The sequence below is a fragment of the Crocuta crocuta genome, unplaced genomic scaffold (genome assembly GCF_008692635.1).
Source record: "Crocuta crocuta isolate KB4526 unplaced genomic scaffold, BGI_CrCroc_1.0 scaffold267, whole genome shotgun sequence".
Lineage (NCBI taxonomy): Eukaryota > Metazoa > Chordata > Mammalia > Carnivora > Hyaenidae > Crocuta > Crocuta crocuta.
Window position 1 is genome coordinate 324,097 of NW_027531899.1, and position 17,406 is coordinate 341,502.

Here is a 17,406-nt window from a genome sequence, read left to right on the forward strand (position 1 = left end):
CCCCCTCCCCCCGCTCACACTCTCCCTCCTTCTTACCCCCTCTCTAATACATACCAGCCTGTCCCACCCCCAAACCTTCCCAGGAGCCCCAGGCAAGTCACTGGTGGGAGATAGTTCCTGGAGGGGCAAACTGACATGAGAATAATCCTAACTCTGCCCCTGAGAGCCCTATAACCTGGGTGAGCCTCAGTCTGTCCATGTGTAAAATGGGAATGATGCACCAAGACAAGAAGATCCATGAGAGTGTGACAGTCGGGAATCTAGCACAGCGCTGGCGTGTAGAAGAGGCTCAGGAATGGGCAGCCCCCACCTCTTCTCCCTGCTGGTCCAGCACCCACTGGCAGTCCGTGCTGGCTCTGCACTCAGCCCTGCTCAGCCTCCCTGGCCTCACCAGTGGCCCCAGTTACAGTAAATTCCTCCCTGAGGACAGATTTCAAAGGGCTGAGGAGCCCGGGTTAGAGAATTGGTTGTCGAGTGATAGTAATGGCACCTTGCTGATGGCTTTCAATCCATCCAGTCCGCACAAACCTCCAGGTTTGCCAGGAAAGGTACTGTTATGGGTATTCTCATTTTATGGGAATGGAAACTGAGGGTCAAAGAAATTAGGTGTCTTGTTCAAGGTCACACTCACCAAGAAAGGAGCAGAGGCAGGGCTCAAACCTGGTTCTCCCTGACCCTAGAACACTCTGTGACCTTGGACGTGTTCTCAGAGGACAAGATCGGAGGGTGCGGACATGAGTGAGGAAGGGCTGAAGGGATGAAGACACAGCACTCAATGGTGAGCTCAGAGGAGACTAGAAATTACATAACCTCCACAGCCATGTCAAGCTCCCACGGGGGATCCAACCCTCAGGAACTTTAATCCAACGGTATTCAGGTTACTGAAGAGGCTGAGTCCCAGAATCTCTGATTCCAGGGCCCAGGGCCAAGGACAGTTCCTTCTTCCTGGTGACATGGATGGACACCTGAGAGTCTTCACCTCTTCCTGTCTGCCACATGTCGGTCCTGGTGGTCTTTGCCACCTGAAAGCATGTGAACAAAAGCAGCAAGTTGCCCAAAGTATTCATCTCTGCCTCGTCTGGAAACCTGCTTGGGACCCCACTCACTAACCCAGGCCTTCACAACCATGAGTGCGTCTAGAAGCCAAGGAACACCCAGGATTACCAGCAATCACCGGAAGCTAGGAAGACATAAGGAATAATGATTCCCTAGAGGCTTCAGAGAGAACATGCTCTGCTGACACCTCGATTTTGTTTCTAGCCCGCAGAACTGTGAGAGAGTACATCTCTGTTGTGTTAAGCCGCCTAGTTTGTAGTACTTGGTTAAAGCCACCCTAAGAAATGAATATGGGGATTGTGGGGTCAGCCCTGAGAACTGTAAACCACATGGTAGGGGTCCTATTGAGTCTGGGGTGAGTTGGTCTCCTTGGGAAGGTCTGGGCTTGTGTTCCTGGGTTCAAGCTGGGGCCCCTGGCTGACTGTTTATACGAAAGGTCATTAAAGTGCCTCTTGGCAGGGAAATCTTAACCCAGGGTCCATAACTAGGTTTAGAGAGTTTGTGTGAAATCCCTGAAATAATGTGCAAGAGCCCCTTAGCAGAAATATCTCTGCATTCCAGTTTAGCCATAGAGAGTCACATTCAGTGAAACATAGTCTTTATTCAAAATTAATTCAAAGTATGTTAAAACTTTTATTTGTCTTTCTATCAGGACAGTAAGAAGAGCTCATGATGAAAAGGAAACGACAGAAGAGCATTGTGGCAGAGACTGGCTAAGCGTTCGCCAACCCTGTTTCTTTCTCCTGGGCACATGAGGTTACATTTCCCAGTATCCCTTGCAGCTAGGTTGGGAGCAGGAACATCAGCACAAGTCTCATGTGAGAAATAATTGTGTTTATATATATATATATATATATATGTATTTGTGTTAATATCATGAGATTTGGGGCTTGTTAGAGCAGTTAGCTGAATAACTTGTGGAATCAAGCACATAGCCCTTGGGGTCTTATTAAAATCTCCTTTCTGGGCACCTGGGTGGCTCAGTCAGTTGACCATCTGACTTCGGCTCAGGTCATGATCTCACAGTTCGTGGTTTCGAGCCCCGCATCAGGCCCTGCACAGTCAGCCTGTCAGCACGGAGTCCACTTTGGGATCCTCTGTCTCCCTCTCTCTACCCTCCCCCACTTACACTCTCCCAAAAATAAGTATTTTTTTAAAATCTAGTTTCTTCTCTTCCTCTTTGATCAGCTCTCTGCAATTCTCTGAAGACACTGCCTCACCTCACGCCATTCGCTCACCACCATCTCTTCCCTCACCACTCTGTCCTTCATCAACCACTCCCCTCACTTGGCCTTCATGCACACATTACACGTTCCACTCGGACTGGTGTTTCCACCAGAGTAGCCCCTTTAGAATTATAAATTGTCTTATGCTCTCACTGTTTTTTTGAGTCGAAGCATTCATAAATCTACCCCTATTAACATTGCCTCTTACGGTCTGCCTCTTTCCTCAGTTTTTCAAGTGGAATTGGCTGTGGTCACTTATACCATTTCTTTTGTTTTCATTACATATGCACATTTGAGTGTGGTGGAGGGCGCGTTCACCAGAAAGTAACCAGAAAAAAATAAATAAATAACAGGGGCTTAAGTAAGATAATGCAATTCTCTTATATACTGGAGACTTTCAGAGGTTGTCAATATAAGGTTCTCCACAGGGTCTGGTTCTTCTCTCTTGTTCTATGATGTGTGTTTTCCCTTCCCAGAGAGAGAGGGACAGAAGTTTCAAAGCAGGCTCTGCGCTGACAGGCTGACAGCAGCGGGCCTGATATGGGGCTCAAACTCATGAACCGTGAGATCATGACCCAAGCCAAAGAAGGACCCTCAACCACTGAGCCACCCAGGTGCCCCTCTGGCTCGCAGGACTTCTGAGAGAAGTGTGTTATACTTATCCCTGTTTCCCTCTGGCTGCCAGAAACTTTTCTCTTTGTCTTTGGTTTCCTGAAGTTTGAATATGATGCACTTACATGTGGGTTTTTTGGTATTTACTCAGTTGGCGTTCTTTGAAATTCTTGGGCCTGTGTTTTCGTGTCTGTTGCTACTTTTGAAAAAAAAAAACTTGGCCATTCTTTCTTGTAATATCTTCACTGTCTCATATGTCTCTCTTCTCCGTCTTCTTCTGGCATTGCAGTCATGCACATAATACACCATTTGGTTGAAGGAGGGATGGGGGCGGGGGGAGGAGAAAGAAGAGAGAAAAGACAAAATTAGAGAAGCAGTGAAATGAAAATGAAGGAAGAAAGAAGGAAGATAGAGAGGAGGAGTCTTCAAAAAAGGGAAGAGAGGGGAGGAGGATAGAGAGAGAAAGACATGAGAAGAGAGAGGGAGAATGGAGGGAGGGGAAAAGTGAAGGGAGACAGGAAGGAAGAGAAGAAAATGAGTGAAATGAAGGATAACTCTCAAAATGATAAGGACATAATTCTCAAAGTGGATGTACATGTGACAAAAATCATTTAATCCATTAATGAGGGAACCAGAAGTAAACAAAGCTGGTTCAAAAGACAAATGAAAATACTAGGATTTTTTATAGGAGAAAAAAGAATTTCTGAGTTAAACACAAAATGACTACTGTCTGGTTTTACAGCATTATTACTTTTTTAAATTTTGGGGGAGGGTCACAGTCTCTTTCAAACAGAAAATATAGTCATCATGACTTAGCAGTTTGGCAGAATTGTAAAAAGCTTAGACCCTGGTTAATTGTGTAAACAAAGCAACAATCCATTTTTGGGATGAGATTATCTTTTAATGGACCTGTTAGAAAATATGCCTAGCTTGACATGAAAAGTCCTATAATCTTTTTTCTTTATTAGAATGCTTTTGAATAATTTTTCTTAGCAAAAGAAAAGAAATTCAGAAGCCCCATTTACTTTCCTTCCCATTCTCCAATAGAAAAATGATCCCTGGGCCACAGTCACCATCTAGACTTTGGTTCATAAGACTTTACAAGTTTATTTTGGTTTGGACTGAGAACTACAGGTATGCACCAGCCGTACCTTCCTGCTCCTGATGAAAACATCCAGGAGGAGGTAAGAAGTCATTCTGCCCCTCTCCCCACAGCTCCTCGCTTTTCTAAAGCTCATCTCCACTCCCAACTGGAAGAACCCACAAATCACCAAAAGCTGAAAATCATAGAATTCTGGAATCCTCAAAAATTAGAACAGATTCTGAAAACCACAGAATCTTAGAAAAATTGCCAGCTTGGGGCGCCTGGATGGCTCAGTTGGTTAAGCATCCAACTTCAGCTCGGATCATGATCTCGTGGTTTGTGGGTTCGAGCCCTACGCCAGGCTCTGTGCTGACAGCTTGGACAGCCTGTTTGGGATTCTGTGTCTCCCTTTCTCTGTCCCTCTTCCACTTATGCCCTGTCTCTCTCTCTCTCAAAAATAAATAAACATTGGGGCGCCTGGGTGGCTTNGAAAAATAAAAAATAAAAAAATTGCCAACCTGAATAAGTTGTTTAGCTCAGTCTTGGAATCATCTCTTTTTTTTTTTAATTTTTTTAATGTTTTATTTATTTCTAGGAGAGAAAGAGACAGCGTGAGCAAGGGAGGGTCAGAGAGAGAGGGAGTCACAGACTCTGAAACAGGCTCCAGGCTCTGAGCTGGCAGTCAGCACAGAGCCCGACGGGGGCTTGAACCCACAAACCGCGAGATCATGACCTAAGCGAAAGTCGGACGATTAACCGACTAAGCCACCCAGGCGCCCCTGGAATCATCTCTTAAAACACCTCCCATAATGGATCTTCTTAGATGATGCAAGAAGATCCCCCAGACACTATCTTGCCTCAAACAAAATAAAAAATTTCAGTTCTAGGTACTCTCCCTTCTACCACAGCCAAAAGAGAAGCCAGTAGATTTCTCCAGGTTTCCATGTTTTTTCTCCACTCAACTTTTTCTGGCCCTGGCTCCTTGACCAGTGGTGCTCTAATTTTCATTTTAACTAATATTTATTAAGTGCTTGCTGTGTGCCATAACTCACTGAATAGTCCCCCGAACCCGAAAAGATCAATACAATCATTTGTCCCATTTTCCAGATGAAAAAACTGAGGCACAGATACTGTCCAAGGAGTATTCGGAGAATCTTAGAACCATGCCATTTTACAGCCATCTAATGCTGCTAAAAACCTCACATCGAGTGAGCTCTTTATTCTGTGGCAAATTTCAAAAATCCTAGGAAGGAGGTACTGTTGTTATCATATCCCAAATACAGAGGAGGAAGGCTCCAAGAGGGAGAGGCCTAGTTTCCTAGGGGTTTCATGTCTGTCAGTCTCCAGACTCATAGGGTGCTGCCCCCTGTATGCCATTGTCCACGTGCCTTGCCTTGTAAGCTGCTCATTTGGAGTAGAAGGTATCCTTCTTGTTAGGCACACAACCCAGTGCCTGGCACAAAGATGACAATAAATAAATAATGACATCCTTGGTAGCATTTCTTGGTCCCAGGAGGGGCATGTGGCTAGGCATAAAATGATTCAGGCTCCATTGCATGCACACACCTGTGAAATCCAAATCATTGTTTCTCCATTTCACTTTGCTCTGGCTGTGTCTGTGTCTTTGTTTCTTTGACTCTGTCTCCCTGTGCACCTCCACCTCTGAGACAATGGTTTTTTAGTAATGATTGAGGGAGGAGGAGAGGGAAGGAGGGGGTGCCAGCTCTCTGGGTTCCTCTAGTTTCTTCTTTCTTGGCCATGTGTCTCTTTCTCAGTCTCTAGCTCTGTCTCCTGAAGCTTTGTATTTTTTTTCCTGATTGTCTCTCCCTCTGTTTCTTTGAATTTTTTTTCATCTCTGTGTCTTCGTTGATACCTATAGTTGACTCATTCTCTCTCTCTCTCTCTCTCTCTGTTCTATTTTGATCTCACTCTGGTTCTACTTCTCTGCACCTTTCTTTTCTTCTTTGTTTCTCTCCAGTCTTGGTCTCTATCTTCATCACATAACACCTGGCACAATCTGCCTCTCCATGTGTTTCTCTGCAGTTACTTTTCCTCTTTAACTTGCTTGCACCATTTAGTTCAAGTGCCTCTCCTCCTGGCTTCTTGCCTAGAGTGGGATAGTGAGGGGGGCTGTTCTAAGGACACTTTCTCTTTTCCAGTCTGAATGGGAAGACCTGACTCAACCACCACCATCACAAACAACTAATTAAGAGACTAATCCTGAATGGGTGTGTGTGTCGGGGAGGAGGTCATAATGGAAGGGAGAAACCAAAGCTAGGAGGGTCATAGGAGGCAGCCTAAAGCTAGCTCTTACCCCACAAAAAACATCCTGGTAGCCCATCGAAGATCCAGACGGTGGTGCACTGGGAATTTCTCAATTTTCCCAGAATCTCCACCACTTCTCTTGCACACAGCATGCCTCAGCCCAGCCAGCCAGGTCTTATTCCAAAACCTGCAGCTTCACTAAGGGATTTATTTTCCAAGTCTGAGAATCTGGACACATGAGAAGGGCATTTGATTTTGCATAATAACATGTATAGCTAGGATATAATACCCAGGAATTTTGTTTCAGAACAGTAAAGAAGATTTACAGATATTTGGTACAAAAAGTGCTGAAAATTGTTTACTTAGATAAACAGAGAGCAATCAATGGGTCATGTTTCTAGAGGTGGGGCTCAGAGGTGGTCTCTATATCTTAGACTTCGAAAATGAATGTGCACACACAGACACACACCAGCAAAGTCTTGATAAATCAACACAAATAATCTTTGATTATTACCATTTAATATCACTTTGAGTGGAAACAAGAGAACTTGTTGAATAAAGCTCTTTCAACTGAATTACTTCTTTTACCATTCCAAATCTTCATGTTACTATATTTTTTTAAATGATGAATTAAGATCTGGCAAAGAGAAAAGAGTCATCTTTGTTCTCTATCAAGACTTTCTGAAACAGTGTGGTTACCCTACTTTTGACAGATGGGGAAACTGAGGCCAAGAAAATTAGGCGATTCACCCAGTGAAGAAAAGGTAGAGCTGAAATTTGAACCCAGATTATCCGATTCCTAAATGCAATAGCCTAAAAATGATGTTCAACTGCCTCTCATACCTTACCAGGACATGTTGAACTAGAGGTTGAGCTGAGGGACTGGAAATATAAAGAAAGAGGAATGGCCCCATTGGATTTACCTGGGTGAATTCAATCCACCTCTATTCAGGTGGGAGATTANTACCCGGAAAGCTTGAATCTCAGGGTGTTCAGATTTCTGCACAGCTGATTTTCCAGAACATATTTAAGAAGGATCTGGTGCCCTGGACACAACCCCTCAACCTGGCACCATGGAGCTGGGAGGGGCTTTCACCATCTTTCTGGCACTCTCCTTGTCTTGTCTGCTTATCCTCATTGCCTGGAAAAGGAACAACAAAGGGGGGAAGTTGCCCCCTGGTCCCACACCAATACCTTTCCTGGGGAACCTGTTGCAAGTCCGTACTGATGCCACTTTTCAGTCTTTCATGAAGGTAAGTCTGACTACTCCTCTTACAGAGCCGAAAGCAACGAATTCTATAGAGACATGTATAACCTTCTAATGTCCAAAACACAGACTCTTGGAAACATAGATTTCATAAACCTTAGAATACTAAAATTGCAGAATCTTAAACCCTTGGAAATACAGACTCCTGACACACTGCAACTTAAGACTCTCACAATTTCAGTACCTTGGAATCACAGCACCTTCCACCCTTAAACACAAGAACTCATGCTCTCTGATGATCTTAGAACTTTGACACTCAGTATCATGAAATCTTAAGGTTCTAGAAATTAAGCATTGCAGAGAGAGAAGCGTAGATCTTGGAGTTCAGCTCATCCAGGTCCACCATTTTACAGATGAGGAAGCTAAGGCTTGTGGAGGTGTTGGGGGTTGGGAGTCTTGCCCAGGATCACAGGAGCCAAGGCATCTGTGCCTTTTTCTCAATAGTCCTTCCAAGCCCAAGACTCCTCCTTATCTGTTATTCCCACATTTGTACTCCCTTGAAATTTCCACCCCTAAAGTCCTTGATTGGTCTATATTTGGTGCTCCAGTCAGCTTCCTCTTTTTATATCTTCCTTCACTCCTAGCTCAAGGAGAAGTATGGCCCAATTTTCACTGTGTACATGGGTCCACGGCCAGTAGTTGTTTTATGTGGACATGAGGCAGTAAAGGAGGCCCTGGTAGACCGAGCTGATGAGTTCAGTGGCCGCGGAGAACTGGCTTCAATAGAGCGGAACTTCCAAGGTTATGGTAAGTAACAACAACACAAGATGATTATACACTCCCTATGTCCCCGGTTCTTTGATAAGTGCTCTACATGAATTATTGCATTGACTCCTTTGAGAGAACTATTAATGTCTTACTAATTTTGCAAATGAGGAAGTTGAGGGTGAGAAAGATCACACAGTAAGTGGTAGAACTATTTTGTTTTGAACCCAAACCATCTGATTCTTGAGTATCAGCTCCATTACTTGTTTTTAATGTGTATCCATTGAAGCCTTTATAGCCAACCTTCTTATTTCTCTATACATATACACACACACACACATAGGTCTCTGCTGCCTCCATTTAAGAAGATATCTTTTTAGTGTTATTTATACATCCATCTCTAACTGTCCACACCCTTCAATTCCAAGCTACCTCTTGCTATTCTTTCCATACTTCCTTCTATCTATCCATCCATATACATGTCCTTCCCTTTATCCACTTTTCCATTGATCTATACGGCCACCAAAAAATCCATTTATTAATTAGCTTTTCTTATTTTTTATTTATTTATTTTTTTAGATAGAGTCCACAGGCAAGGGAGAGGGGCAGAGGAGAAGACAGAGAGAGAGTTTTAAGCAAGTTCCATGCTCAGCATGGAGCCCAACGTGGGCTTGATCTCAAGACCCTGGGATCAAATCCTGGGCTGAAATCAAGTAAGATGTTCAACCAACTGAGCCACCCAGGTGCCTATAACAAATATCTTTCTATCCAATTTATCTAGACATCTATGAATTAACTTTCCATTTACCCCTCTATCCATCATTCATCCATCCATTCATTAATCATTCCATCATTCACTCATCTATTAATCTTTCCATCCATATATCTTCCCAACCCCTTGTCCATTTTTCTCAAACTATCTATTCATTAACTCTTTACTCATCCACTAAGCCTTTCATCCACCCATCAGTCATTCTAGTCAAAAACTCTTCCTTCCATTCATTAATCCACTGAAATAATTCATTAAGTTTCCAATCATTAATTCATCAATCCATGCACATCTAGTAATTTCTAAATGTTTCTTGGTACAAGAGAATTCTTTTTGTGTATATGCATGTTGACATGCAGGTGTGAGCTTCTGTGTATTGTATGCATATGTCTAGAGAATCCAAGTGGTGTGTAGAAAGTATTCCCCCATTCCAGGTACTGTATATGGCATTCTATCTGTACCTCCCTCCCCCTCCACATTTCTATGCATCCATCCAGTTATTTATCCAGTTCTAAGTCTTTATCCTGTAAGAAACTCTCCTTGATTTCCCTCAGTCATTCCCGGCTGATTTCCTTTCCCTCCATCTCAAACCTAGATTGTTTTTGAGGTCCTGTAGGGAGGGAAACAGTCTCTCCATCAAGCCTAGGAAGTTGGGAGGGGCTTCCTGGAGAGCAGAGTCTAGAGCTTTCATAATTGGTCCCAATCCTTGTGTATCACAGAGTTGGACACAGGAAGGGGAAGGGAGGCAGGAGGCTGACATGGAGATTCTGACAGGTGTAGCTCTGGCGAATGGAGAACGATGGAGGATTCTCCGACGCTTCTCCCTGACCATTCTTCGGGACTTTGGAATGGGAAAGCGGAGCATTGAGGAGCGGATCCAGGAGGAGGCTGGCTTCTTACTGGAGGAATTACGGAAGACCAAGGGTATGGGGGCCACACGGGGCAGGGCTACAAGGTGACTGAATGGTTATAGAGAGCTCAGTCGTGGGAAGATGGGCCTTGGTGGGAGGAAGCTCTAGAATGGGAAAGGATGGAAAAGACTAAAGGTTTACTCAGATTTCCAGCCAAGTTCCATGTTAAAAGTTAACATGAAAGACCCTTAGAGACCACTTGTGCAGAAGCTTTAATCAATGGATCTCAAGGATCTTATGAGCTCCTGAAATCATGTGCAGACTTTTACAATGTGTGAATTAGCGCCTTTTTCAAATCGAATTACATGTGTGTATACATATAACGCATACATACAATTGTCATAAAAAACACATAACATAAATTTTTACCATCCTAACCATTCGAAGTGTACTCCTCAGTGTTGAGTATGTTTACATTGTTGTGAAACAGATCTTTAGAACTTTTCCATCTTGCAGATCTGAAACTCTAAGCCCATTTGATTATATTTTTTAAGGAGTCTGATTCCTGCCCCAAAATAAGGTCTGCAACCAATGGGATTTGGAGAAAAAATAAAAAAAGACGTGGCAGCTAAGAACTACAGAGATGAATAGATAAGAGATAGAGAGGTAAATTTCTCTGAATCAGATATTTATCATCTGGTCTCATGGATGCTACACAGTCTACATAAAGGCTTTGAACATTCATATACTCCCAGAAATTATTTGCAAAATTGTGTATTTGTGAATATGAGCATTGTGTTCGAGAAATTTTCCCCCAATCCAGCATCTTGTTTTATTTTTGTATTTTTTTAAATTATTTTTTAATGTTTACTTATTTTTGGGAGAGACAGAATATGAGCGGGAGAGAGGCAGAGAGAGAGGGAGACACAGAATCAGAAGCAGGATCCAAGCTCCAAGCTGTCAGTACAGAGCCTGATGGGGGCCTCAAATCCACGAACAGCAACGGCGAGATCATGACCTGAGCGGAAGTCAGATGCTTACCTGACTGAGCCAGCCAGGCAACCCCAGCATCCTGTTTTTATGATGAAGCTAAGGCCAAGGGAAGAATTTTCTTAATAGCTCAAATGGAGTCATTGATAGAGATACACAGAATTCAGCCATCCTTTTCTTTTTTTTCCTAATGTGTCCCATACCACAACTTCTTTCCCAAATCTGACTCTACACAAACACAATTAAATACTAATGCCAAAAAGTGATGATTAAACTCCACCAGCATTTCCTGAATACTTACCACATGCAAGTACTGTGCTAAAAATTTCACATGGATAATTATATTGAAGCCTCAGGTTTAGTGGTTACTAAACCAATTTGTAGATTGGGAAATCTAGACTAAAACACACACATGGAAAAAAAAAGTAACCAACACGTTCTATGAAGCAGTGGAGTCAGGACTCATATCCGTGACTGAATGATTCCCCATCCGATGCTCCAAATCACTGCCTCTAGACAATTTCTATCACCCAGGTTCCCCCATCGAACCCACCTTCTTCCTGAGCCGCACTGTCTCCAATGTCATCAGTTCTGTCGTCTTTGGAAGCCGCTTTGACTATGAAGACAAGCAGTTCCTGAAGCTGCTGCAGATGATCAACGAGAGTTTCATTGAGATGAGCACACCCTGGGCCCAGGTGCCCATCAGCCACCTCCCTGCCCGCCCCCAATCTCAGTTAACTAAGCACCTGCCTATACCTTGCTTAATCCTCCCCACAGCCCTGGGAGGCAAGTATCCAATATGCCCTGAGTCCCCAAGAAGCAAATGGACTAACCCAGTCCTCAGACCCAGTGCTGGATGTTGAACCTGACTATCTGACTCCAGACTTACCCTGTGCTGACCCCCAGATGTCCATTGCTGATGACCCCCCTTTGCCTATTCCTCACAGCTATATGACATGTATTCTGGAATCATGCAATACTTGCCAGGAAGACACAATCGCATCTACTACTTGATAGAGGAGCTCAAGGACTTCATTGCCTCAAGGGTCAAGATCAACGAAGTATCTCTTGACCCACAAAACCCTCGGGACTTCATTGACTGCTTCCTCATCAAGATGCACCAGGTACCTCTTCCTTTTTCTCCAATCCTTACCTCTCATCATCTGATTCTTTAGCACCTGCAACTTTAACCTATAAACATGTTGTGGACAAAAGAGCAAGCATTGCTTCATGTGGTTGACTTTTATTTACAGATGAAATATAGAAACTATAAAAGCATACACAAATTCTTACACTTTTAAAATAAACTTTGAATCTAAAAATTTTAGGAGGAGCAAAGAAATTTAAAACCTTATCTCTTTTCAATCATTTATGATTACAACTGCCAGAGACTTACAAATATGGAAAACTATAGTGAGTCTTTATAGTCTTAGAATTTGAGAAGCTTAGACTTTTAAGTCTTTAAGTGTAAGAGTTTAAACTTAGGAGTCTTTGATATGTAGTAAATTAACCTCTGTATCACAGAGTCTTAGAATTTTAGAAACTTATATATATTTTTTTTATTATACAAGCCTTAGCACTTGGAAGTTTACAATTATATAGCTTAATGTCCTAGAACTTTCAAATCTCCACTTTTTTCTCTTCCCATTCTCCTCACTATACACTGGCCTCCTCCTTGCTATTCCTCTAACACACCAGGTGCCCTCCTGCCCCAGGACTTTTGCTTTGGCTATTTCCTCTCCCAGATACCCCTTTGGTTTACCCATCCATTGTGTTTTCACAAAAGGAGAAAATAAGAAGATGAAGATAGAAGAGGGTGATTCAATTTCCTATCCTTCTTGTTTTCAGGATAAAAATAATCCCCACACGGAATTCAATCTCAAGAACTTGGTCCTCACCACTCTCAACCTCTTCTTTGCTGGTACAGAGACTGTGAGCTCTACACTACGTTATGGATTGCTGTTAATGATGAAGCATCCTGAGGTGGAAGGTGAGGGTCCACCTGAACTGCTTACCTGGTGGCTCCCACTCCCAACAGAGAGGAAGATGTACTCTTGAAACTTTATAACCCCATAGCCTTACACTCTTCACACTTTAGAATCTCAGGACATGGAATCTCGCAATCTCTGGCTTAGAAGGCCATTTAATTGAATCTTCTACTTGGTGCCTGTGTTAGTTTCCTATGGCTGCCATAATAAATTACCAGAAACTATTATCTTACAGTGCTGGAGTTCAGAGGTTCACGCAGGTTTTCACTGGGCCAAACCAAGGTAGAATCAGATTCCTTGCTTTTTTCAGCTCCGAAAGCTGTATTCTTTGCATTCTTGGGCTCATGACCCTTTCTCTATCTTCAAAGGCAGCAGCATAGCATCTTCAGATCTCTCTGCCTCAGTTGCCACATCTCCTTCTCCGACTCTGACCCTTCTGCTTCTCTCTACAGACACTTGTGATTATATTTAGGACCAACCTGGATAATCCAGGATAATCTCTGCATCTCAAGATCCTTAACTTAATGACATCTTCGAAGTCTCTTTTGTCCTATATGGAAACATGCATGGGTACCAGAGATTAGGAGGTAGATATTTTTGGTGGCCATTATTTAGTTGACTATAGTGCCAGAATCAAATAGAATCCATCTCCAACAAATTGCAGTCTGGCCTGGTTGGATAACTCTAGCAATGAGGAACTCATTCTTTCCTTAAGGAAAACCCCCTAATTTTGGCCTCTCTCCCTTCTAATGCAGTTCAAAACAAGCCAAAATTTTTTTCCTAATACAGATGATGGGAGAGCCTACCTTGATTCCATTCAAACTTTTCTAGTCTCTCCTCCATTGTACCAGTTGTGTTTTACTAATCTAAATATCAGATAGTTAATGGACATTTGCTATGTTCTAATTACTTGCAGAGGAATTTTATACAAATTTTACAACTCTATGAGTTTGTTGGACCATCACATCCATTTGGAAGAGGAAGAAACAGGCTCAGAAGGTGAAGTCATTTGCCTCAAGGTCCCTCATCCAGGAAGTGCAGGGAGGGGTAACTGCAACAATAGTGTTCTTAATTCCTATTACATAATTACTGTCACTTGCTTCAACCTTATCCTCATTATGTATTGTACTTCTTTCCAAGTCTGTCAAAAGTCAGTGAATGAAACCCCATCTGGAATGGGGACACTGCCCTGCTCGTTTGTGCTTTCAAGATAAAGACCAAACACCCCAGTGGGCACTCAAGGCTCCAGGCTGTGTGCCTCCCAATGTTCTGATGAGTATTTATTAGCCCCACCAATGTGTCAGGTGTTAAGAATAAAGAGGCAAAGGGGCGCCTAGGTGGCTTAGATGGTTAAGCGTCCGACTTTCACTTAGGTCATGATCTCGCGGTTCGTGGGTTCGAGCCCCGCGTCGGGCTCTGTGCTGACTGCCAGCTCAGAGCCTGGAGCCTGTTTCAGTCTGTGGCTCCCTCTCTCTCTGACCCTCCCCTGCTCACGCTGTCTCTCTCTCTCCTAGAAATAAAAAAAAAAAAGAATAAAGAGGCAAGGCAATCACGTATGGTCTGCTCCCTCAGGGTCCACAGGTATTAAAAATACAAGCTCATAGCCTAGCCTTGGCTTCTAGAAACACCTCTTGTGTCCTTGTCTGCTATGTTTTCTGGCCCTTTCTAGCCAAGATCCATGAAGAGATTGACCAGGTGATTGGACCACACCGAATCCCAAGTGTGGATGACCGAGCCAAGATGCCTTACACAGACGCTGTGATCCATGAGATACAGAGACTGACAGATATCGTACCCATGGGTGTCCCCCATAACGTTATCCGGGACACTCATTTCCGAGGCTACCTTCTGCCCAAGGTGGAGTTGGGTTTGTTGTTACCCTTTCTCCTTCTACCCCACCCCTCTCCCCTCCTGGTTCCCTGCCCCCATCCTCCAAAATTGATTTCTCATAACTTCCCATTTTCATCCCAGGGCACCGACGTGTTCCCTCTACTTGGCTCTGTCCTCAAAGACCCCAAATACTTCCGCTACCCAGATGCCTTCTATCCCCAACACTTCCTGGATGAGCAGGGCCGCTTCAAGAAGAATGAAGCCTTTGTACCTTTTTCCTCTGGTAGGTTTCTATGGTCTGAGTTCACCCCAGGAGCATGCTAGATGTGCCCCCCAACCAGTGGTCTGTATTTGACATTCAGGTCTGAATAGGAAGTTGAATGCTGGGGCGCCTGGGTGGCTTAGTCGGTTAAGCGTCCGACTTTCGCTTAGGTCATGATCTCACGGTTCGTGGGTTCGAGCCCCGCGTCGGGCTCTGTGCTGACTGCCAGCTCAGAGCCTGAAGCCTGTTTCAGTCTGTGACTCCCTCTCTCTCTGACCCTCCCCTGCTCACGCTGTCTCTCTCTCTCTCTCTCTCCTAGAAATGAAAATAAAACATTAAAAAATTTAAAAAAAAAAAAAAGGAAGTTGAATGCTATTTCCCAGAATCCCAGAATCTTGGAATTATAGGATATTAGAAACAGTGACTCTGATAATTAGAAAGGGAATAGCACAAATAGGGGTCGGCAAATTCTTTCTGCTAAGGATGGAATAGAAAATATTTTAGTTTTCGCCAGCCATACTCTACCTGTCTGAACTACTCAACTGCCCCCTGTGCTGCAGAAGAGATCATGGAGAGTACAAAAATTCATGCGAAAGTCTGTGATGCCGAAACCTTTGTTTATGGACATAGAAATTTTAATTTCATTCAATTCACATGTCACAGAATGTTGCCTTTCTTTTGATTGTTTCAACCATTTAAAATGTGAAAAGCATTCTTAGTTTTCTTAAAGAACAAATATTCAGCTGAGTGAATTTAAATATGTAATTGGCTTTATTAGGTGATTTGTAGAAATGGAAGGTCTTTATAGGAAGGAGGGTGGAAAAAAAAGGATTGTTTCAGACAAGGTCACCTTCCCCTAGGGGAAAGGCAGGGGTTCTTATTCAGTGAATTACCTCATCTTCCTTTACAGGATGGAGAGTGCACACGTGACAGCTCATCTCATTGGAGTTGGTCAAAAAATTCTTAACTGGTTAAGACTACATTTCTGAGAGGAGATTGAAACTGCCATTAGGAGCCTGGTTTGATGACTTGGCCTAACATAAGTGACTCCATTTTGGGTCTGTGGTTTTCTTTTTAATAGTTTACAGGCAGTGCAAAAATAAGCAGCAGGTGGTTTTGCCTAATGAATAGTGGCTTGTGACCCATGACATACTAGCTTAGAATAGTATTTTAAGTATAAACCACATTGAACCTGGAGTCAGTGCTGTAGTTAGGAAAGAGGATCCCATCCCACCACTTACAAATGGTAGAGTCATGGGCACCTGGGTGGCTCAGTTGGTTGAGCTTCCGATGCTGGATTTTGGCTCCCTGCCACAGGCTCCGTGAGGAGGATGGAGCCTGCTTAAGATTCTCTCTCCCTTCCTCCCTCCCTCCCTCGCCCACCCCCCACCTTTTCCCTGCCAATGCTTGTGCTCTCTCCCTCAAAAAAATAAAAATAAAAAGGTCGAATCAGGTGAGTTACTTCAGTTCCCTGTCTGTAAAATGGAGGGGCACCTGGCTGGCTCAGTTCCTTAAGCCTTCAACTTTGGCTCAGATCATGATTTCATAGCTTGTGAGTTCGAGCCCCTCATCAGGCTCTGTGTTGACAGCTCGGAGCCTGGAGCCTGCTTCGAATTCTATGTCTCCCTCTCTCTCCGCCCCTCCCCACCCTCTCAAAAATTTTTTTTGGAAACTCATTTCTACAAACCATTGGAAGAGTGACCAACAAATAGTAAGCACTGTTTAAATGTGAGGTTTCTTTTCAATTTTTTTCGTCACTAGCGTCTGGCACCTAGTAGACATTTGATTAACCTCTGAGAAATTGAAATGCACAGAATCTTCAGATTAGAAGATTTTTTAGAATCATTCCATCTTGGGATCTGATGGAATCAAGCCATCAGAGAAGTAGCTGCTCGTGTGGATCCTCCCTATAAATAGCAGATCCAAGCTGAGCGCTCTCTCTAGGAGTCTTTGTAATAACCCCACAAAGTAGGTATTATCATGACCCCAGGGATGTTGAGGAGACTCAGAGGGGTGCCGGGCCAGAGAGCCTCCCACACCCTTATTAACGCAGTGCAGATATAAGCCGCCTTCCCGCCCTCCCCTGTGCCCACAGGAAAACGCATCTGCCTGGGCGAGGCCATGGCTCGCATGGAACTCTTTCTCTACTTCACCTCCATCCTTCAGAACTTCTCTCTACACCCGATGGTGCCGCCCGCTGACATCGACATCACACCCAGGGTCTCAGGCTTTGGCAACATCCCACCGACCTATGAGCTCTCCCTCAAAGCCCGCTGAGCGCCCCCTATTGGACGCGGAAGGAACCGCGGGAGAACAGAGCTCTTTCCGCCGGTACAGGTGCACCACCACCTCATCTCTTTAAATTCTCTCGACAGCTCTAAGAGAAGGTACTATTCTAGCTGACATGAGACTGCATGTCAGTGAGGGTCACCTGCAAATATTGAGCTGTGTATCGGCTGCATCCAGTGGAAAAGCAATGCGCTGTCCCAGATCTCAGCAAC

At 43.8% G+C, this 17,406-nt stretch overlaps 1 protein-coding gene across 1 annotated transcript; it reads left to right on the forward strand.

Annotated features, from left to right (window-relative positions):
- Positions 1-7,316: 7,316 nt before the first annotated feature.
- Positions 7,317-17,182, forward strand: LOC144239703 (cytochrome P450 2G1). The gene is made up of 9 exons (XM_077773865.1): positions 7,317-7,496; positions 8,095-8,257; positions 9,759-9,908; positions 11,360-11,520; positions 11,773-11,949; positions 12,674-12,815; positions 14,483-14,670; positions 14,785-14,926; positions 17,001-17,182. Exons 1-9 carry the CDS (start codon positions 7,317-7,319, stop codon positions 17,180-17,182), a joined length of 1,485 nt encoding a protein of 494 aa, XP_077629991.1.
- Positions 17,183-17,406: the final 224 nt, after the last annotated feature.

What these genes read in the sequence shown, in the direction of transcription:
- LOC144239703 (XM_077773865.1), top strand. Translation starts at nt 7,317, where the DNA reads ATGGAGCTGGGAGGGGCTTTCACCATCTTTCTGGCACTCTCCTTGTCT. An exon ending in CTTTTCAGTCTTTCATGAAG is followed by an intron (nt 7,497 to 8,094) that starts GTAAGTCTGACT and finishes CTTCACTCCTAG; the next exon opens with CTCAAGGAGAAGTATGGCCC. An exon ending in TCCTCATCAAGATGCACCAG is followed by an intron (nt 11,950 to 12,673) that starts GTACCTCTTCCT and finishes TCTTGTTTTCAG; the next exon opens with GATAAAAATAATCCCCACAC.